The following is a 23809-nucleotide window of genomic DNA, read 5'->3' on the forward strand; positions in this document are numbered from 1 at the left end:
GCTCGTGGGTGATTTGTCCATTGTTGGTGGGATTTGTGGTACCTGACCTGAGAGTAAAGGATTCGTGAGTTGTGGGAGAATAGAGAAAGTTAGGGATTCTGCTGAAAAACTGAAATTAGAGAGAGAGAAATCTCGATTAAATGAAGGTAAGAGAAAGGGGAGGGAACAATCTCAATGACGTCAGCGGCCGTTCAACTTCTTCGCCAAATTTGAATTTCAAATTTTTTCACTTTTCCCCCTCTTTTTACCTTTCTTAGTTAAAAACAAAATAGAGTATTTCTTTCTTCTCATTTCCTTCAGGGAAACCTTATTATCATTATTTCTTTATTCCTAATCTTATTGTCTAGAGTTATTATTTTTTTCTGTGGATAACGAAGAAAGAGCTGTGGGAAAAGATACTCCCTGAATTTAGTAGTCTCTGACCCAAATGCCTCTTATGCAGTTGGCTGGATCAAGTGGATCCAGGTTGCCCCTTTAGCTTGATCAGTTTGGGTTTCAGTAGATTTCCCTCAGAATGATTATCACTTGGGAATTCTTAATCGGTTTCTCTTACGTCCACCGAGTTTTCTGGGGGTTGCCTTCAGCTTGATATCCCGTCTTTTCCTATGATGTCGGTACGTCCCTAGAACCTTCTTGTTCTCTCTAGGATGTACCCCAGAGTGAGGAGGTTTGCCCATTCTTTCCGGCTCTGGCCATGGCTATAGCTGCACCCAGTATATTGCCCTCTACTCTTCTCATCTTTCTACCTTTTTCAGTTCATACTTTGTTCTTTCTTTACTTAACTTACTTATCATAATTTTTGTTAAATCGCGTGACAAAAAGAAATGTCACCACTATTATATAACGGAGGGAGTATATTATGTAAATAAAAAAACTGTCGAGTGACAAAAAGAAATGTCACCACTGCTATGTAATATTATGTAAATAAAAAACTGCCGGGTACTTATTGATTAGTTATATTTGAAGTTGCCACTTCACATGTACTAACTAATTATACCAATTATTTATTTGCTACCAGCACACGAACAATGACTAATGGGTCTTATGACAAGTTATACATTACTTTAGATGTTGTTAATAATTGTACACCATCAAATATACCAGGCAAATATAGACATACTAAACTGCAAAGGTAAATATACATACACCCATATTTTATCCATTGTTAATTCCAATTCTTAGAGAAAAAGAGTTGGTTGATTCCTCATATATTCCAATGTTTGGCAAATTTTGTCAATTGATTATCTTTCTTCTGGACGATTTACTGACCGTGTTTTTGACCCATTTTCCGCGTTATAAATTTTAATACCCAAACGAAAATTATGCTTCTGCTTTGAATTATATCTGCTCGCAAAAACATATGTCAGAGAAGCCTTAATTGTTTATTACTGTATTTGACTAGTAAAATTATATACATGTCATGACACACAAATTAAGACTATCCAACCACTGCTCACCAAAAAAAAATAGTCCACTAATTTTGTTAAATTTTTCTATGCAATGAGATGGATCAAATTTCTTAGTAACAATATTCTAATCATTTTTCTTTTCTCTTCTTTCCTATCTATCGTTCTTATTTGCATTAAAATATTAAAATATGCATCATTTTAAAATTATCTATTTTATCAAATAAAGGAAGTACTTCCACCGAGGCTAGAATTCTCTGTTGTGCAATTTTGTACTAGGAAATGTTGTTCCTAATACAGCAATGAAAAAAAAACTATGTAGTATTTAATTCTTTCATTTTTCTATTTGTATATATTCTTTTTTTTTTTTAAGTATTAGGAACAACAAATTTTGCAGTATTACTTGTCATTTGTTTCATATTTGGTCCGCCCGCAAATATTTGTCATATTTACTATATTAACTATTTTTGGTAATGAATTAAACATTCTATTAACTCATTTCACTTGTATTGTATTATTCTCGTGGGAAGAAAAAGTTATTGGAGTGTGTGTCCCACTTTTATATACCCTCTTCGTCCCACTCTAAAATGACACTTTTCTAAATATACTAACATCACTCTCTCTACTTTTTTCCTCTCTCTTGTTTTATTCTCCACTTTACTCACAAAACAACAGTACATAATCCCGTGCCGAATTAGAAATACTCCATTTAAATTGGAACGGAGGGAGTATTAGTTTTAATATAAAATATGGGTGGAATGTAAGATCCATTACCAAAATTAGTAAAAAGTAAATGAGACACTTAATTGTAGACAGAGAGGAAGTATAAAAATAATACTCCCTCAGTATCACAATAAGAGTCACGTTTTGCAATTTCGATATGTCCTATAATAAGAGTCATATTTCACTTTTACCACAAATAGTAAGTAAGTCCACATTCCACTAACTGACTTCACTCACATTTTATTATAAAACCAACATAAAAATATGAGTTTATATTCTACTAACTTTTCCAACTTACTATTCTTCACATTTCTTAAAATCCATACCCAAACATGACTTTTATTATGAAATGAAAAAAATATATAAATATTGGACTCATATTCTTCCATAATTTTCCATCACTTTTCTTTTTACATTTGTTAAAACCAAATAAGGTTAAGTAGAGTTATTATAAATCTAACAAGGGATAAAGGGAGTACTCCTATAACTTAAGTTGAACAATTACGTGTAAAATAATGAGGAGGCGTCCGTGGCAAGAAATACCTCATTTCCTTTTGTCTTCCAACACTCATCTTCCTTTTCAACATAACATATATACATGTGCAGTATGCACATAACTCATATATACATCATACACACTCGCGAGAGCACGTTCCTTTTTCATAACTAACTCTCATCTCTTCAATTCATATATTATCAACTCAAATCCGATCCTCGTTTTCCTCAGAGGTAACTCAAATTTTCGGTTGTTATTTCTCGATTCACGGCTATTTCACCTCGTTGAACATGCTGAGATACTTAATTTCTTTGGCCGATCATCATTCTTTTCTTTCACGCGATCTCATCTTAGATGCTTCCGTCATAACATAACTATAATTACTTTATTTTTATTCACGTTTTCTATGTATTGATGTTCGGTTTAAATTGCGTGTCGATTGGAGCAACTCTGCATCTTTTAATATTCATAAATTTGGGGATTTGTTTGAAGAAGAAGAAGAAGAATGTAATGATTTTTGCTTTCTGACTGTTTCAGAACCATCCGTGATTAAAGATGATTGGAGAATTCGTCAACAGTTGCTTAATGTTAGTTTCTTTTTTTCTCTTTATTCTCTCTGTTTCCCCCCTTTTCTTTATGCAATTTTACCCTTTTCATTCAAATCTTTTGAATTTGATCAATAATTGGAAATAATTTCAGATTGGTTCTAGGATATGCATATCCTGCTTTCCAATGTTTCAAGACGGTAGAGAAAAACAGAGTTGAAATTCCGGAGCTGCGGTTTTGGTGTCAATATTGGTAAGCTTTTTTGATAATTTTGATTCGCATAATTATTGGTCATAATATTAATTAATAATGAGTTAGGAAGCTTTGGTCCAATCACATACTTGTGAACAATAAGAATGTTTATTTGATTGTGTGTATTGGTCAACTTATTATGTGAATATTATCGGTTGATGGGGATGAACATCAAAAGTGAAACAAGACAAGCTTTGGTCTAATTAGTTTAAGCACTTTTAATCACCATTATCTTTTCATGATAATGACTCCTTCTTTATGTCCCCATTTTTGGAATTATTAGTTTGGAGCAAGAATTGACTCACTTTACAACCAAACCATTGTGCAGGCTGATATGAACATATTTCTCATATTTCATTACTTAGTCTATTAATTTATCATATTTTTTTACCATATATTGCTTTCTTATTATTAAGTTAGGGCTAGTCGGAGACATTGTATTCTTTTCATTTTCAATAAAATACAATTATCCTTATTTTATTATAACGCGTTTATTTCAATTATGTATTGTTCTTAGTTTGATCGACGGGTAAGCTTCTGCGACTGCCTTTTATCTCTTCGATGATTGCAATCGCAATGCCAAAATCTTGTTAAGGGAAATTATCCCTCAACACAGTCACATCAGTTTTTATATATAAATCATTTGATATTATCACAATGTATGTTTTCCTGCCAGGATACTTGTTGCTATTATCACAATTCTAGAGAGAATTGGGGATGTATTTATTTCATGGTGCGATCTCAACCACAACTACCTTTTAAATTCTTTAGCACGCTTACAAGTAAATAGAAAATCACTGAAATTCAAGTAACAAAACTATTTTCTTCATAGGTTGCCAATGTATGGAGAGATGAAATTGGCGCTCTTCATCTATCTATGGTATCCCAAAACTAAGGTAAGAATCCTTCATAATTTTTACTACTCCACTACTTTAATTATGAGAAAAATGATTGGTGTTAAATTTAATTGTTGTTGATGTTATTATAGGGTTCGGGATACGTATACAAAACCTTGTTGCGACCATACGTATCAAGGCACGAGACAGATATCGATAGAAGTTTAATAGAATTCCGAGAGAGAGCATGGAACTTAGCAATCTACTATTGGCAAAACTGCACTGAGCTTGGTTCCACCAAAATCCTCCAATTTCTTCAATTTGTGTCTTCACAAGCTGGAAGGAGTGAGGTATGTATATACAATGTGCAACTATTTATGATCAAATTTAGATCAAATAGATTTGCATAGTTAAGATCATGACGTTCTTCGCTTAATTGCAGAATCAGGGGAACCAACGACGTCCTAGCACCACTCCTGAACCCAGCGCACCGCCGGTGGGTTTCATGAGAAAGAGCAAGCGGGGCCCACCACCTCCTCCATCGGGAGGGTCCACCTCGTATTTCAGCCAGGCGCCCGTGTCGGAGTCGATCAAAGTGGAGCTGCACAATGAGCACTTTATTAGGCCTGAGGATGTGATTGTTTCTAATTTGGACATTGGTGGTGGGTCTAAAGAGAAATTTGGTTTGGACAAGGATGTTAAGACGACTAGGCATAGGCTTAGGCGATTCATAGATGGCAATTAGGATTTTAGTTAAATTGATGGCTATGTTGTAAAATATGTGAGATAACATGTGCTGCACAGTTTATTTATTCATTTTTTTTAACATTATAGAGGTTGCAGTTATTCGAGGTTTGCATTGCAATTGCGATTGCGAAGCATTGAGTTTCTGAGTTAGGAATCAGATATTGCAAGTTATAATGTACCCAACAAGTCAGATTGTAACACTAGTGAAAATCTATGTAATTTGAATGGTGGATATAAATTAATGTTACACATTGTACAAGATGCATAATTTCACATAAATGCGCAGTATATGTCAGGAGGGGCGGGAAGATATGGTATATCGGAGATCGTAGTTAAGTCATACGTTATAGGAGTAGAAACGAAAATCTATGTTTGGTATGGTTGTTAGACTTGGGGTTTTGTTTTGGTCAAACATAATCTTTTTGGAGCACAATGATATAGTATTAAATTAAACATGGCCCAATAATAGAGACGGGCCAACAATTGTATTGCACATAGAGCCCAAACACCCACTTACACAGTCCCGATTTCATTATTTTGGGTTATATGTGCACATAGGCTCGTTCAGCTAGAGCGACCAATGACATTGCGACGTAGACACCTGTTCAGGTGCGTCTTGATTTCAAACATCGGTCGAAGCCACTGATACATAAATGGGTTTTGTTGGAAAAAAATCACGCGAGATCACGCAAGATCAGGAGCACAATATATGGAATCAAATCATACCATAGATAGAACGCAAATACATGTAAATTAGGTTTACCATGTATAGAGATAACCTAGTCTATATAAGCTCTAATCCTTGTAAATTTTTCAGTGAATTAGAATGAATCATTCTACCGATTTCTAACATGGTCTCAGAGCAGTAACGATCTTGGCTCAGAAAAATTTCATCATAGCCGATATACCAATTCCCGACCTTTTTTAGCCAAAATCAAACCAGCAAACTGACAAAACCCTACACAGAAGTATGTCAGATACAGAGGAAGATACCAAACCAAATCCAGAACAAAAAAAAGCTTGAGAAACAGCAAGGGCATCACCATAGCATTCAAGTTGAATGGAAAGAACTACCCCTCAAAGTTGATCAACGTGAAGATCGGAGGCCGAGGGACGTATTCTTTCATAAAAAACGAACCTCCGGAATTAGGGAGCAAAGGGTTAGATGAGTGGGAGGAGAACGACCTGGTGGTGTTCTTCTGGACCGTCGACAATATCGAGAACGACATTATCGCTAATTTTGCCCATCACCAAACATCAAAAAGCATTGTGGGATAGCCTCGTTGTGACATTCGAGAGCAAGGCGGACAAATGTCTCATCTACGATCTGGAAGATAAAGTAATCAAAATCAGACAAGGAAACCTTGATTTAGAGACATATTACCGAAAACTCCACGGGCTATAGGTGGAGATTGATCGCTGCCAAAAGCAGCCTGTGACTTGCTGCGACAAAGGAGAGGATCAATACAGATTACATTCAAACGAGAAGAGATTAATCAAGTTCTTGATGGGACTGAACCAGGAGTATGATGTAATCCGGCGAGAGATCTTGAAGGAGGAGTCATACCCATCAGTAGTGGCAGCCTACGGGTAGGTGAAGACGGAGGCGGCTCGACGTTGAATCATGCCACCAACATCCGCCACACCCACCGTAGACACCGACGGCAGCAACGCCGATTCATCAGTTGGGGATATCAGACACGAATTTGCTGCATAGAGCAATCATCGACCACCGCAATAGAATGGACCATCGCCGCGCCCCACCGCCACCAACAACCAACTGGGAGACCGCCCTGATACATCAAAATTGTGGTGTTCCCACTGTGGAAAACAAAAACACACATGGGACACTTGCTTTAAGTGATTGGGGTACCCAGATTGGTGGGACGACCGATGGAAGGCGAGGGCCGCACAAGCTCAGGTGAAATTTGCCGCTGGAGTAAGCGGCGACGGACAACTGCGACAAGGAGATGGCGGAAACCCCAGGGCAACGGTCGGGGTCGGATCGGGAAACCACCAGGATTGTTAGCCTAGCGGCGGCGGCGTGCGGGGTGTCAGAAATTTCACCGGGCGAACGGAGTTCGGAACAACGGTGCCGCTCCAAAGAGGTAAAGGGTTTGGTTTAAAACCAAACCCTAGAAAGTCTCAGAAATTGCAATTATACCCCCATCAGTTTGATAATTTGGAAAATAGACCCCATTGCTTAATTAAATGTAGGGCTGGGGAATTATACCGGAATACCGGACTTACCGTACCGAAAATACCAATTTTTTGGTATAGCGTAGTTTTCAGTACGGTATGATACTGTCCCGAATTTTTCGGTACGATAACAGTATTAGATTTCCTATACCTCGGTATACTGGTATACCGAACCATTGATATATACCGAATCTTCAGTATACCGTGGTATACCAGTATACCGATTAATTATATATATATATATATATATATAGGGGTGCACTATGGTGCCACCATAGATAGGATAACACCATACCACCAATATAGTCCGTTAGATCTCATCTATGGACGCCTAGGATTAAGTTTCGTGAAAAAACACGGGTTTACAGTCTACTGTATTAGATATTGAAGTCGTGGAAAACTGCAATATTGTTGTGGTAAGACTGCAATATTCAATGAACAACACTGCAATCTGGTAACGTAAATTTAGAAATTTCCAATTTTACCCCTCCGTGTTTTTACACGTGACAACATGACAAACACACGATTTTCAGATCCAATGACCTAAAATGGTGGTATGGTGTTACAATAAAGAGTGTTGTCATCTTAATACATCCCTATATATATATATATATATATATATATATATATAGAGTTGTGATCAATGTCGAACCCTTCTTAAAGACCAAACTAGAGACCAAATTTGGGCCACTCATTTTTCTTTATCTTATGGTTATGATTAATTTAGAATTAATTTAATATTTTATTAAATAAAAACGTTTTTAATTTTTTTTTAAAATTTTTTAAAATTTTTTTTTTAATTTTTTTTAGAATTGTTTTTATTATTATTTTTTATTCGCTAAAAACTTGCTGGAGTAAATAGTGAACTATATTCACTACATAATCAACTAAATGAATGTATGTTATGAAGTAATTTTTTGCATTCATTATATACTGAATTTACTTCAACTGAAAGATAATTATCTCATAACACATTATGAAGTAATAAAATAATAAAATGAAGTAATAAACTAATGAAATGAAGTAGTAAACTAATGAAATGAAGTAATAACATAACTGAATGAAGTAATAAACTAACGGAATGAAGTAATAGCATGACTGAATGAAGTAATAAACTAACGGAATGAAGTAATAACCCTAAACCCAACTGAAAGATAATTATGTCATAACACATTATGAAGTAATAAACTAATGGATTGAAGTAATAGCATGACTGAATGAAGTAATAAACTAATAGAATGAAGTAATAGCATGAATAAATGAAGTAATAAACTAACGGGATGAAGTAATAGCACGACTGAATGAAGTAATTAGTTCATAACATACATTCATTTAGATCATTATGTAGTGAATATAGTTCATTATTTACTCCAACAAGTTTTTATCGAATAAAAAAAAAATCTAAAAACAAATATTAAAAAAAATAAATTAAAATTTTTTTTTTTTAAAAATTTAAAAAAAACTTAATTTTTTTTAAAAATTTTTAAAAAAAATTAAAAAAGTTTTTATTTAATAAAATATTATATTAATTGTAAATTAATCATAACCATAAGATTGAGAAAAATGAGTGGCCCTAATGTGGTCTCTAGTTCGGTCTTTAAGGGTGGATTTGTGGTTAATATGACTCTATATATATATATATATATAAATAAAAACTTTTTTTTATTTTTAGATTTTTTTAATTTTTTTAAAGTTTTTTTTTTAACTTTTTTTTTAAAAAAAATTTAAATTTTTTTTTTCAATTTTGTTTTAAATTTTTTTTACTTTTAATTTATTTATTTTTTATTCTATAAAAACTTGTTGGAGTAAATAATGAACTATATTCACTACATAACGAACTAAATGAATGTATGTTATGAACTTATTACTTCATTCAGTCGTGCTATTACTTCATTCCGTTAGTTTATTACTTCATTTATTCATGCTATTACTTCATTCTATTAGTTTATTAATTCATTCCGTTAGTTTATTACTTCATTCAGTCATGCTATTACATCATTCTATTAGTTTATTACTTCATTCAGTCATGCTATTACTTCATTCCATTAGTTTATTACTTCATAATGTGTTATGACATAATTATCTTTCAGTTGGATTTATGGTTATTACTTCATTCAGTCATGTTATTACTTCATTCCTTTAGTTTATTACTGCATTCAGTCATGTTATTGTTATGAGCTTATTACTTCATTCAGTCGTGCTATTACTTCATTCCGTTAGTTTATTACTTCATTTATTCATGCTATTACTTCATTCTGTTAGTTTATTACATCATTCCGTTAGTTTATTACTTCATTCAGTCATGTTATTACTTCATTCTATTAGTTTATTACTTCATTCTATTAGTTTATTACTTCATAATGTGTTATGACATAATTATCTTTCAGTTGGGTTTAGGGTTATTACTTCATTCCGTTAGTTTATTACTTCATTCAGTCATGCTATTACTTCATTCCGTTAGTTTATTACTTCATTCAGTTATGTTATTACTTCATTTCATTAGTTTACTACTTCATTTCATTAGTTTATTACTTCATTTTATTATTTTATTACCTCATAATGTGTTATGACATACTCCCTCCGTCCCCGATTAAAAGTCACTTTTTTCCATTTCGGTCCGTCCCCGATTAAGAGTCACACTTCCTACTTACTATATTTGGACATCAACAATACCCTTATTGTGGGCAGAATTTACACAAAATGCCATTATTTCCAATTAAAAAAAAACAAATTGATGCTAGAATGGCATCGGTCAACTCTCATTTCTCTCTCTCAAATACTCTCATTCACTCTCATCCACACTCACTCTCGATTCCTCCGCCTCCCCCCTCCGCCTCACCGCCTCCCTCTGAATCGATGGACATTGTCGTCCCTGAAACACCAGATTGGGTAGACGACGAAGAAATACCTCGTCCGTCCGTGGTTCACGGTGTTCCACCGTTCATAGGCGACGACGGGGCTGAAGGTCCGACACCCCCCGACTGGTTCTTTTACGGATCTGACCTTGAAGCTCCGTCCAAGGGTTTCAACGGATCTGAAACTGATTTTCCGTCCAAGGCCCTCGACCGATCTAAAAATGTTTCTCCGTCTAAGGGTTTCGACAGATCTGAACCTGAAGATCCATCGGATGGCTTCTATGTTTCTGACACTGAAGATCTGTCTGAGGGCTTCTATGGTTCTGAAACTCTACCTCCGTCCCCCTTAATTGACGGTTCTAAAACTCTACCGCCGACCCCGTTACTCGACGGATCTGAAATTCAAGCTCCGGCTGTAGTGTTTGACGATTCTGAAACTCAGCCTCCGTCGCCGCCGTTTGACTGGACGGAGTCCAAGCCGCCTTCACATGCTGTTAATTGGTGGGAAAGTGAACCACCTTCCATTGGTTTGGATGAGCTCGATGAAGGCGTTGGCCCTGCTGTGACACCGGCGGTGGAGGTGGAGCCAAAAATGGAGTATAGCGACAATGAAAAAGCAATGCTACTCATCATGTTTCCTTGCCTCAAAGATCTCATTTAACTTGTGAGTCTATTTCTTATTCAAAGCCACCCCCTTTTTAGGGATTGGAGGCTTCTGATTTTTGGAAAATGCAGCCTATTTGTGATGTTTATGTGATATTGAGGCAGTGACAATTGATGCTGAATGTTTATGTGAGTCTACTTCTTATTCAAAGCCACCCCCTTTTTAGGGATTGGAGGCTTCTGATTTTTGGAAAATGCAGCCTATTTGTGATGTTTATGTGATATTGAGGCAGTGACAATTGATGCTGAATGTTTATGTGAGTCTACTTCTTATTCAAAGCCACCCCCTTTTTAGTGATTGGAGGCTTCTGATTTTTGGAAAATGCAGCCTATTTGTGATGTTTATGTGATATTGAGACAGTGACAATTGATGCTGAATGTTTATGTGAGTCTACTTATTCAAAGCCACCCCCTTTTTAGGGATTGGAGGCTTCTGATTTTTGGAAAATGCAGCCTATTTGTGATGTTTATGTGAGTCTACTTCTTATTCAAAGCCACCCCCTTTTTAGGGATTGGAGGCTTCTGATTTTTGGAAAATGCAGCCTATTTGTGATGTTTATGTGATATTGATGCAATGACAATTGATGATGAATGTGATGAGAATGTTTATGTGAGTTTGAAGGCTTCTGATTTTTGAAAAATGTTGTGTTGCCCCTATGCCTTGTGTTGTTGCCCTGTGATGAAGCTTTTCTGAGGGAAAGCTCAGCCACCCCTGTTTATGGTTTGGAGGCTGTGTAATCTGTGGTCCCTATGCCTTGTGTTGTTTCCATATGCCATGTGATGAAGTTATTTTGTGGGAAATGCAAAAAAAAAGTCACCCCCTTGAAGGGTTTGGAAGCTGATTTCATGTGATAATACAAAAACTATTCACTGATTACAAAGTAGGATGTACAGTGATAATGTTTACACAAAATGCAGCCTAGTTAGCTTACTAAGCCACCCCCTATGAAGGGTTTGGAGGCTGATGCCATGTGATGAAGCTTTTCTGATGGCAATAACAAAAAATGCATCCTATGCACAAAAAAAAGAGTTTACATCTTAAACACAAACATATGTTGGTGCTTATACTGTAAACTCTATCCCCTAATATGATGTCTAGTACCCTAAAGCATTGTTAAGAGGCCCTATGTCATATGTGTCTCCAGTATTGTTCTCAGGCAGCTGTAGGTACTCCAAACTCTCTCTGACCAAACCCTCTTCAACATGAAGTTGAAGAGGTAGCCCCACTGTTCTGTGCAACCTGTCCTTGTTTAAGTGAGGGATCTTGTAGCTATTGTTCCCCTGCACTTGTAATATTGCTGTGAAGCAGCTCTGCAATGTGATGAACACTCTATTAAGAGTTTGTGGTGAGAGTTCTTCAAATGAGGTAAACACATTTCTCATCAAGTCATCTACATCGGTGGCTATTTTGTCATCTTGAAGTGATTGTATTGCCCTAAAATACCCAAGGTCTAATACATTTGTGTCTGGGGAGTTGGCTGGTTGACTAATTAGATGGAATTCAAACCCATCAGTACTAGTAATCTCCTCAAACTGTTGGTCAGCAGCTCTTAGGTGAGGTTTGACATTATCTTGCTGGATGTAAATCTTCTTGCTTGCATTGGCTGGCCATTTGGCCTTGATTGTTGGTACAATCTGTGAATGATGTGTGTGTATGACTAAGTGATGACATAAAAAATGTCTGATAGCTTTAATGACAGAAAAAATGGCATACCTGGTTTATGAGACATGCTGTCATGACTTCCTTATTCACTGATTGAATTGGCTTTGTCTCTAGTGTCCCTTTTGGCCTGTTCTTTGAACTTCTTTTAGTTGGTACTTGCTCTGTGAATGAGAATAATCCTATTTTACCATCAAATATGATTTCCCCATCACTGCCAATAAGTGGCCTACACACAGCAGCCATGAACATCACTTTAGTGATGAATCTCTTGGACTTATAGGACCTATAAGGCTCATCCTCATCCGGCAAAAGGTAGTATCTGTCTGATGTCTTGGTCATGTAGAACCATTTCTCATCAATATGAACAATATTGTGCAATGAATGGTAAAGAAGTTTACCTTCAGCCAATGTTGGCTGAACATGAGCAAGACACCATTTCATCCTTGCAATTTTGTTGGCTTCAGTCAGTGTAGGCTTGACAGCATTTGTACGAGGTCTCAGCTCATTATTCTTAATAAATCTACCAATTGCTGTCTTGCTTACCTCCATCTTAGAAGCAACCTTTCATATTGTTGATCTCTCAAGCATGGACAATTTTCTATACTTTTCTATATCCAGCATGAGTTTATCTTTGTGTTGATAACCTGTTGCTTTGCCTTTCATCATAACAGGTTCCCCTCTGTCCATTTGCTGCTTGCTGATATTCCAAATTCTCATTGCTGTCCTTGTATGGATGTTAAATCTTTTGCCTGCCTCTGTAAATGAACCTCTTGGCAGCACTCCAGCTTGACTTTGCTGTAGAAGAAACTGTGCAATGAGGTTTTTTTCTTGGCTGTTCAATGCTAATGACATCCGCTGCCTTCCACCTTGCCCCTGCTGCTCCTGCTCATGGTCCAACTCTTGGACCACCTCCTGCTCCATATGCCCAGTGATGAAGATTTTCTGAGGGTATTTCACTTAAATAGGTTTCCTTTTTTTTTTTTTTTTTGGTTGGTGGAAGTGAATGGAGTAGAAATGAATGTAATTATAGGAGTAGTTGGAGTTTGAAATCCACTGTAATTTTCGCTCCTTGTATGAACAAATTCCCTCCATGGAATTGGAGGCTTTCCCTCCTTATTTTTTGAAATTTGAATGGCAGCTTTGTTCTCTCAATTGTGCTGGTAGTGTAGTTCTGATTTTTTTAAGAGCAGATTTTACTAACAATTTTAATTACTCAAATGTATTCAAATTTATTTAATCACAACACCACAATTTATTTGCACATTGAATGGTTGTTTTTTTGGAGTATTTATTACACACATAAGTCAAAGAGGTCCCACATTCCACTACCTACCTCCATTTATTACACATTCAAACACTTCCTTAAAACCCGTGCCCGGTCAAACCATGACTGCTAATGGGGGACGGAGGGAGTAATTATCTTTCAGTTGAAGTAAATTCAGAATATAATGAATGCAAAAAATTACTTCATAACATATATTCATTTAGTTTATTATGTAGTGAATATAGTTCATTATTTACTCCAGCAAGTTTTTATTGAATAAAAAAAATTTCTTAAAATTTTTTTTTTAAATTTTTAAAAAAAATTTAAAAAAAATTAAAAAAGTAAATACATTAAAAATATTTTTATTTAATAAAATATTAAATTGATTCAAAATTAATCATAATCATAATATAAAGAAAAATTCGAATTTGTGATCCCTATTTTCTGAAATCTCAAAAGTCGCTGAAATCTCTAAAGTCTCTCAAATCTCAAAAGTCCCTCAAAACTCAAAAGTCTCTAAAAAGTAAAAACCTCAAATCCTCGATCTATTATCGCTGCATGAATCACTGAATCATCAAATCTCCACCGGCACACCACATCTTCGTCGCCTAGGTGTAACCTCTGCTCCGCCGCACCACCACGAGGTCAGCGTCTTGCTTGCCAATTCTGTCGGTGTCCGCAAGCTCGCCGCTCAGCTCCACCGCAAGCTCATCGCTCATCGATCCATTATTCATTACTTCATTTATAGTGCTTTATTAGATACTGCATGTTTAATGAAAAGGGATTCATTGCTGTTTCTTTAGGGTTGCTATTTTGGAGATTATGAAATTAAAATTCTAGTATTAAATATTAACTACCATATTTTCATTTATCTATGAATTTTCTTCAATTATCTTAGCAATTTAATAAATAACTTATTGAATCTTGATGTGAAATGGACAATGCATGGTCACGAGTCATGACTCACTCTTGGTGTTTTTCAAAATTTAAATATCAATTATAGTCTTTCATATTTGGTAAATTGCTTAAAATAATAACCAACACTTTTTTACATGCTTCAAAGAGAGAGAGACATGTTTATGAGCAACACCAAAATCAAATAGTACCAATGGATGTGCTCTTGAGCAGCTCATGAATGGAGGTGGGAGTTGTGACAACAACTAGAACAAAGATAGGAACGAGAAAACTCAGCGTTCTTCCTATCACAGATTTTGCTGAGTTATCGATTAATTAATTAATTAATGGGGTAGCTTAATTATTAAAGAGGGTTTGGTTTATACGTGGTAGTGACTAGTGAGTGCTCCTTTTACTGCTACTGAAAAATTAAGCAGCATGCATATTTATTGATTGTAAGATTAACTGTAATGTTATTTTTCAAAATGGAATCAAAGTCTTTGCATGCTCTTTCTAATCCACCTATTCATGAACCACCAGATGGTGGTACTAATCGAAAGCGAGCAATAGAAGATTCGACAGAAAAGCCTCCCTTAGCTCCTAAAAATAAGAAGCGTAGCCTATACTGGGATCATTGCGAAAAGAGAGTAGAGAAATTAAAGAATGGCAGTGAACAAATAACTGGGATATGCAATTACTGCAAGGTTGAAATACCATGTTTGGGTGGAAGTACAAGTGGATTGATAAATTATTTAGTGAAGAGATGCACATTATCTCCACCGTATGAGAATCATGGTTGCGAGAAAGGTCAAACGTTGTTGATGAATGAGACCATGGGACAAGGAAGTCAGTTGGTTGCATACAATTTTATTTAGAAAAGGTGTCTCCGGGCCATTGAAGTGTCTTTCTGGGCCATTGAAGGGAAGGGATTTGTTGCTCTCCTGCACGAACTAGAACCAAGATTTCGAATTCCTGATCGAAAAAAGGTTGTAGGTATGGTTTATGATTTATACTTGGAGCATAAGAAGGAAATTAAGAATGTGATTAGTGTACAAAGAATGAGCATTACTACAGATACTTGGACATCGATCCAGAATATAAACTGTATGGTTATCACTGTGCATTTTCTAGATAGTGATTGGAAGTTGCATAAGAGAATACAAAAATCACTAGTCATGGAGGGGAAGAAATAGGCAAGGTGATTGAGTTTTGCTTAAGAGAGTGGGGGATAGAAAAAATATTCTCAATTGTAGTTGATAATGCATCTTCTAATGATAGTGCAATTGACTATTTGAAAAGGAGAATGAGAATAGAAAAAACATTGCTTTTTAATGGAAAGTATTTTCATTTGAGATGCGCATTTCATATACTTAACTTGATTGTAAAGGATGGATTGAAAGAGCTCAAGTCTTCAATTAAGGCTATTAGGAATGCTATTAGGAATGCAGTTGTCTTCCTACATTCATCCCCTTCTAGATTGAACAAATTTAGGGAGTTTGCTGTACTCGCCAAGTTTCCAAGTACATCAACTGTACCCAAGGATGTGAAACCTAGGTGGAATTCAACCCATAAGATGGTTGATGTTGCACTAAAGTTTAGAAGGGTGTTTGAGATGATGTATGAAGAATGACACCCTTTTGCAGCATACTTCCATGATAAAGATGAAAAGGGTAGTAAAAGAATGGGGCCTCCTCTTAAAGATGATTGGGATAATCCATCTGCATTTGTACATTTTCTCAGGAATTTTTATATTGCGACGTTAGAGTTACCTGCATCAAAAATCCCTACATATCATTTGATTGCAGTTTCGATGTTCACTATACAAATTGAGATTGAAAAGAAGTGCAGTGATTATTTAGATCCGATTCTGTTAGATATTGCAAAAACAATGAAGGTGAAGTTTGAAAAATATTGGCAGGATTGGAATAAGATGAATCCACTGATTTTTATTGCTAGTGTTATGGATCCGAGCAACAAGCTTAAAATGCTTATGGTAAGCGTCAAGAAATTGAGAGGCAAGAAATTGAGAGACAATGATCAAGAGCTTCAAGAGTTATGTGATCGTTTTAAAAATGATTTGGTCTGTTTGTGGGGAGAGTATAAGGGAGTAAATGATACCTCCTCCTCTAAGACTCAGAATCTGTACCTACAAGATGTGGACAATGATGAAGACAATATCAGTCAAGGTGGACTGCATCTCTTTGATGAAATTTACAATGGAGTGCAAGAAGAAGTTTCTCAAGACCAACTTAAACAGATATCTAACGAAGTGGATAAGTATCTAGCTGATGAGATGGAGTAGCGTGATCCTTCTTTTGATCTTTTGGATTGGTGGAAAGGAAGTGGAACTAGATATCCAATCCTATCACTCATTGCAAAAGATATCTTTGCAATTCCAAGCTCCACAGTTGCTAGTGAATCTGCTTTTAGCTTAGGTAAGAGAGTTGTGGATCCTTTTAGGACCACCTGGAGTGATGGAATCGGCAGCGGAAGCGGTGTTGAACTTGATTATCCTAAGTTTACAATTATTAATCACACCAATAAATCACATAATAATCAGATCTATTTAGCAGATTATATAGACAAAATCTATTCGCGTAATTATCACATGTATCATGCTCATAACTTGAATTAATCATGCTTTAAGAATATTGAAACCTAAAACATGCTTTTCTACGGAGCAGAAAAATACCCAATTAATTCTCCAAAGAATTGAAGATGGCTAGCTCCTTCTCCACGTGATGCTTTGAATACTAGACCACAAATCTTCTCTCTGGTTCCCGAACTGTATTCCAATATCAGTGTGTGCTGATCTTACTAGAATACTAGTACTTAAATAAAGAAGACAGAAGAAATCCCTTTGGGAATAGGAGTGGAATTCGAAAATTCCAACAGCTGGGGAGGCTAAAATTTTCAAAAATTACAAATAATGAAATTGTATTTGTTTTTCTGTCTCCTTTATTCTCCTATTTATATTAAGTTCCTTTTGGGCCCAGACAGGGATCTATGGAAGGTTTTGGATATGGGCTCATCCAATTTACTTTGTACTAATTAAATTGAACTCACAATTTAATATAAGTTATAATTGGAATATTACGAGCAGCCACTACAGAAGTAATATTGAACTCTCCCCATCCAAATCCGAAATTACAAGTAATCCGGGTTTCCGTTTAACTTTCATTTCCCGCGCTTAAGATTAAAATGTCCATTAATTAATTAATGTCTGCTATTGACTTAATTAATTAACTTCTTATTAATTCCAAGAGTGGACTTAGCATGAAACGCTTATTTATTATTCATAGAGTAATCAAACTCCAACTAGCTAGGTTCCGAATAATAAAACCTTGTTTCGCGCTCCTCCTGAGGACATTATCAAACAAGACTCAGCTCCCGCACAATTCAATATAATAGCAATCCTAGCACCGCTAGATATTGATCACCACTACCCAATATATCAGGATAATTGGGTTGCGAAAAACCCGCACCATTCGATAAGTCAAAGTAATGCATAATCAATACCGTATGCTCAATGCTAACCTACATTGATTAAGAAACAAATATTTATCAAGACCTCGCCTTTCAGAAGATAGCCTAAGGACAAGTCTTGCTGTTAGATCCGTTTAGTGCTATACCACACCAATGTCATCTTATTTCAGTAAGGCTTAGAAATATGCGGACTGACATTGCAACCTTTCTCGATGGATAGTCAAATTCCATCTAGGTTGTGAAATTCATCTTTTTCTTTGTTTAGAACTGACCGTGTTACCTTAAAGTGGACGAAGCCCACAACCGGTCTACTAAAACAAAGACTTAGACTTTGTTAAGTTAACTTATACATTTAAACATGTATTAACATCCATTAAATGTAAAACATAACAACATTATGACAAAAATAATTTGTTTTATTCATTGGAAAATAAAATAAGAGTTTTACAGTATTCAATCACTCGAAACGTGATTTCTAGTATACAAACTCTAACATGGAGTCCAAAGATGGTAGAGGCGTTGGTGTGCACGAATGATTGGCTCAATGCATATAAGTTCAGTTTATATAAGGATCCAATTGGTTATGACCTTGATTTCTATAGAGAAATTGAAGAAATTGATGATACACACCATTTCATACTTGTTAATTGAGTTCTTTTTAGTATTTTGTTTATGTGACATAATTATTGAAGATACACAACATTTCATCTTTATCATTTCATACTTGTTAATGAGTTCTTTTCAGTATTTTGTTTATGTGACATAATTATTGAAGATACACACTATTTCATTCTTGTTAATGAGTTCTTTTCATTATTTTATTTATGTGATATAATTAATCTTTGTTTCTTGTTCTTAGCAGGTTGGATCCTTCATTTTCAGTACTAACTATAAGTAATGTTTTTTGTCAAATTCACCAACGAGGTTGCAAGAAATAAAGATAATGTGCTCATGATTTTATAATTTGTTTTTGATTTGGTTGTTGAAGTTTTATTAATTTGAATGGTAGAATGAATGTAAGAAGAAGATTTGATTGTGATGGGTTTTGTTATTTTGGACTTTTTAAAGTAGTTAAACACCAGAATTCTTTTTTGAAATACGGTATAACGGTATGCCATACCGCAAAACACGGTAAAACGGTATGTCGTATCGCAGTTTGGTGTACCACAAAAGTACTGTATACCGAAATGCGGTATGGTATACCGAAAACACGATACGGTAACGGTATCAGAAACTATCATACCGAATTTCCGGTACACGGAACTCCGTATACCGGAAATTCGGTATGGTATCGGTATGATGTTTTGTCATACGGAACTTTCGGTACGGTATACGGTAAGACACTCAAAGTACGTTATACCGTACTGAACCACCCCTAATTAAATACACCCCTGACTCTCTAAAATATGAAATTGACCCCACTTATGTGTCTGAAAATTCTTTTGCACCCATATACAATATTTCCACTGCATTTCATGTCCAAAATATTTATGATACACATACGAGAGGGTGGATATTTGATTGTGGTTCGACTGATACTATGACTTCGGAAAAGAGTGATTTTGTTGATTTTAATGATGAAGTTACTAAGACATATATTCGGACTGCTAATGGGGAATTAATTACTGTTGTCGGTTCCGGGACTATTGAGATATCTCCTACACTTCGTCTTAAGAATTGTCTATATGTTTCCACATTATCTCTTCTAATGCATCCGGATTTCTGTATCTTGCAGGATATTCAGACGATGAGGATTCTTGGGCGTGGCACTTAGAAGCATGTACTCTACTACGTGGACGAGATATCTCAAACAGGTAGTGCGATGCTGGCTCACGGATCCACGAAACAAGAAACTTGGCTCTAGCACCAAAGGCGAGGACACCCCTCTCCTAGTTATTTTAAACTTCTTTACCCGAACATTTCTATTCCTGCTGATTTTGCTTGTGAAACTTGTGTTTTGGCCAAGAGCCATTGACGATCGTTTAAACCTACAAATACTAGAATGAATTCCATGTTTTCTTTAGTACATTTTGATGTGTAGGGGTCTTCCCCAATTGTTGGTGGAAATGGGTTTAGATATTTTGCGATATTTGTTAATGATTGCACTAGAATGACATGGATTTATTTTTTGAAACATAAGTCTTAAGTATTCGATAAATTCGTCTCCTTTTCTCAAATTAATCCAAACACATTTTCATACTACCATTAAAACCCTTAGGTCCGACAATGGGAGGGAATTTGTTAACAGTGCCATGACCCAATTCTGCAAAGAAAAAGGAATAATCCACCAAACTTCTTGTGCCTATACAGTTGAACAAAACAGGGTTTCCGAGAGAAAAAACTGAACCATACATGGAATGACTCGAGCTCTAATGATTGAATCCAAAGTCTCGAAACATTTCTGGCCCGAAGCTATTGCTACCTCTATCTACCTTATAAACCGCCTACCTACTAAAATCCTTCGCATGAAAACCCCGCTTAATACCCTATCCAAATTAGCCAAGATTCCAGACCACCTAAATCTCTCACCCAAAGTCTTTGAATGTACTATTTACGTTCATATCCCAAAACATGAAAGATCCAAACTATCACCTTGTGCTACCAAATGTGTCTTCGTGGGGTACGGGCTGAACCAAAAGGGTTACCGATGTTATGATCCTCTGACCAAAAAAGTCACTACCACTATGAATTGAAATTTTTTGGAGACCGAATTCTTTTACCACCAATCTCACCTTAGTAGTCAGGGGGAGAGTGATCCAGGTAGTACAGTGGACTATCTAAGTTAGGTTGTGCCAGTTCAAAACTCTTTGATTGAGGATCCACCAGAACCAGCTGTCACTACCGTCGAGCAGGTCTCACCACAAGAGTCGGCTCATCCACCTCAGAATTCTCCTCCGACGATATCCGAAGTAATTCCTGAACCCGATCCCAGCTCTATATCGGTTTCTACTGACTCTGTAAACACAGAACCTCGAGAGGAGGAAAATGTTATTGATGGAGACACAGGACGGTATACACTTCCCTATCGGAATACAAGGGGAGTACCACCGAAACGATACTCCCCAGAAAAGATTTCCAAGAAGAGTCGCTATGGGGTGGCAAATTTTGTGCAAGGGAATCTACCCAAAATGGCCCGAGCATTTGAGGCTGCATTGTATGACGAGGAAGAGATTCCACAGTCAGCCAAGGAAGCTATGAAGATTAAGCACTGGAGAGAAGGTATGTTTACTGAGATGAAGGCATTAATGAAGAAGTGAGGACTACTGGGTGAAAGGGAAGCTACCCGAAGGAGTGAGGACTGTTTGGTGCAGATGGGTGTTTACTATTAAGAGAAGGTCAGATGGTACTATAGAAAGATACAAAGCCTGACTTGTGGCAAATGGGTACACCCAGACATATGGCATAGACTATGATGAGACCTTCTCTCCATTGGCAAAGATCAACACCGTGAGAGTTTTGATCTCGATTGCCGCAAATAAGGATTGGCCGCTTCATCAGTTTGATGTGACCAATGCCTTTCTTCAAGGAGAGTTGCCAAAGCCAGTTTATATGGAACCTCCACCTGGGTTCATGGAAGAATTTCAAGATGGGGAAATCTGCCAACTAAAGAAGACATTGTACAGGCTAATGCAGTCTCCACGTGCATGGTTCGCAAGGTTCACCGAAGTGATGAAGAAATATGGGTACAAACAAAACATCTCCGACCACACTCTGTTCTTAAAGAAGAAAGGTGGTAAGATCACATGCCTCATTATATATGTCGACGACATGATCATTACCGGAGATGATACAGGGGAGATAGCTGAGCTAAAGAAGAACTTGTTTCAAGAATTTGAGATGAAAGACTTGGGTCGTTTGAAGTATTTTCTGGGAATAGAAGTCCTATAAATCAGAAGAAGTATGTGTTGGACTTGCTATTAGAGACTAGTTGGGAAACTGATCTACCTTTCCCACACAAGGCCGGAAATTGCCTATGATGTAGGAGTGGTGAGTCAATTTATGCATACACCTCAAGAAGAACACTGGGAGGCAGTTATGAGAATTGTTCGGTACTGATAAGTCGTATTCTAGGCCTTGGTTACTGGTCAGTATGATGAGCTTAACGTGCATATTTTGCAAGAAAAGTGTGTAAGTGTGCAGGAAAAAGGAGCAATTTAACAAGAAAGGAATCAGGAAATTCAAGTGAAAAAGGACGCTAAAAGGGTGCAATACTCACCAGGATGCATGCCCAAAGGCTCAAGATGGAAAGAAGAGGAAAGCTGGTAGACGACCAACTATCTGATGGGAGCAAAAGCGACAATTTGCAGGAAGAACAACCCTACTTTTTAGGACAAGCCTCCCTATAAATTGAAGGTCACATGAGAAGGATGATTGATCCTTAAGTGCATGCTCCATAATCTACAATCTACCTACCAACACACAACAATCTCACCTAGAAACCGCTCTCAAAAGTCTTAGCTCCGAGAAGGAGGCCAGCTCTTCAACTCTCGTTCCTCGTCACCAGTCATCATAACTTGAAGTCGATCGAGTTCCATCGGAGATCATCCACCATCTACTCTTCTAGCCGCTTAGTCGCCAGAAATTGTTTCATCGCCAAATGGCAAAAAAAATCTTTACTTGCTTTTTTAGTTTAATTTCGCATTTCGTTTTTAGCTTGTTGGATCTTTTTAGAACTTAAATCTTTAGCTGCTTTTGAAGTCTTTTGTTGCGATCCAAACATTTGCTATGGAAGTTGTTTTTCTTTCGTTTTCTTTGATTGTCGTTGCATTTCATTCTGCCTAGTTTAGATTTCTGTTGTTTACGCCTATTTTCTAAGCATTGAAGCATGTTTTCCTTTGATCAAGTTAGATCTGAGTTTGTAGGCTAGAAATTCGAGTTTTCCTTGTTTCAATCTAAGGTTTAATGCATGAGTTTTTCACTTTACGTTGTTGTCGTCACCTTGCATGTTAGTCAGTAGGATAAATCTGTTTTATTAGCTGTTAATCTTCGAGTTTAAGTCTTTTAAATTATGGATCTGATGTGTAAAGTTGTAAATCTGAGTTTATCAATGGAGTTTGTGTTCATCTGAATTTTATGCATACTTGTTGAAGAAGAAAACATCACAATCCACCTTTTCTAGGACCACTTTACTTTTCAGCCACCTTTTGCTTTTGTCCTTTCACTTTTGTCAGATTTTCTGCAGATATGTCAGCGCGCCATCCAGTTCGTTAAGATATTCACCCCAGCTTTTGTTTAACCACTTTTAGTAAACTCTCACTTTCACATGCACTCCAGCAGAATATATTTCCTCTCTCATATGTACTTACCTAGATATCAGATAACTTTACTAGTCAGTAGAGTCTAAGTCCACCTTTAGTTTTCGTCTAGGTAGAATCTCAACCCAAGCGTGGTAGCTAACCAACCATTCCAGAGTGTCACCAGAATCCAGAGCTAAAACCACCGTTCCTCGTGGGATTCGACCCTTACTCTCACTATACTAGTGAGTAGAAATAGGTTGAGGAAATTTCTTGATACCAGGTTTTTAGGTCTTCGATCCAGCGACACGACTAGGTTAGGAGTCACCTCCTGATCAGTTGAATACAACATAACCCGAGACCTAACACACCCTTTCCAGTACATCAAAATGGCGCTGTTGCCAGAGAATGATGGCGTTCGTTGTTGCATTTGTGTGTGATATTTTGGTGTATATATTGTTCATCATTTTTCGTTTTCTTTTTTTTCCAGTTTATGAGAAGAGGCTCGAACTTTGAGCAGTGGAAACCTAAAATACTTCCTTGAG

General features: G+C 36.4%; 2 protein-coding genes and 1 pseudogene across 2 annotated transcripts; 2 read left to right on the forward strand and 1 right to left on the reverse strand.

The window, feature by feature from the left end:
* The first annotated feature begins 2700 nt into the window (after positions 1–2700).
* LOC125204418 (putative HVA22-like protein g) lies at positions 2701–5265 on the forward strand. The gene is made up of 7 exons (XM_048103078.2): positions 2701–2858; positions 3163–3212; positions 3325–3423; positions 4100–4156; positions 4256–4319; positions 4412–4609; positions 4702–5265. Exons 2-7 carry the CDS (start codon positions 3181–3183, stop codon positions 5002–5004), a joined length of 753 nt encoding a protein of 250 aa, XP_047959035.1. The 5' UTR covers positions 2701–2858; positions 3163–3180; the 3' UTR covers positions 5005–5265.
* Positions 5266–11818: 6553 nt separating this feature from the next.
* On the reverse strand, positions 11819–12935 carry LOC148923188 (uncharacterized). The gene is made up of 2 exons (XM_089061422.1): positions 12438–12935; positions 11819–12358 (listed from the first exon to the last, which is right to left on the reverse strand). Exons 1-2 carry the CDS (start codon positions 12933–12935, stop codon positions 11819–11821), a joined length of 1038 nt encoding a protein of 345 aa, XP_088917548.1.
* A 2604-nt stretch (positions 12936–15539) lies between these two features.
* Positions 15540–21918, forward strand: LOC148923189 (zinc finger BED domain-containing protein RICESLEEPER 2-like; annotated as a pseudogene).
* The last annotated feature ends 1891 nt before the right edge of the window (positions 21919–23809 follow it).

The sequence above is a fragment of the Salvia hispanica genome, chromosome 6 (genome assembly GCF_029641045.1).
Source record: "Salvia hispanica isolate PSC_SH4W2 chromosome 6, Shi_PSC_v1, whole genome shotgun sequence".
Taxonomy (NCBI): Eukaryota; Viridiplantae; Streptophyta; class Magnoliopsida; order Lamiales; family Lamiaceae; genus Salvia; species Salvia hispanica.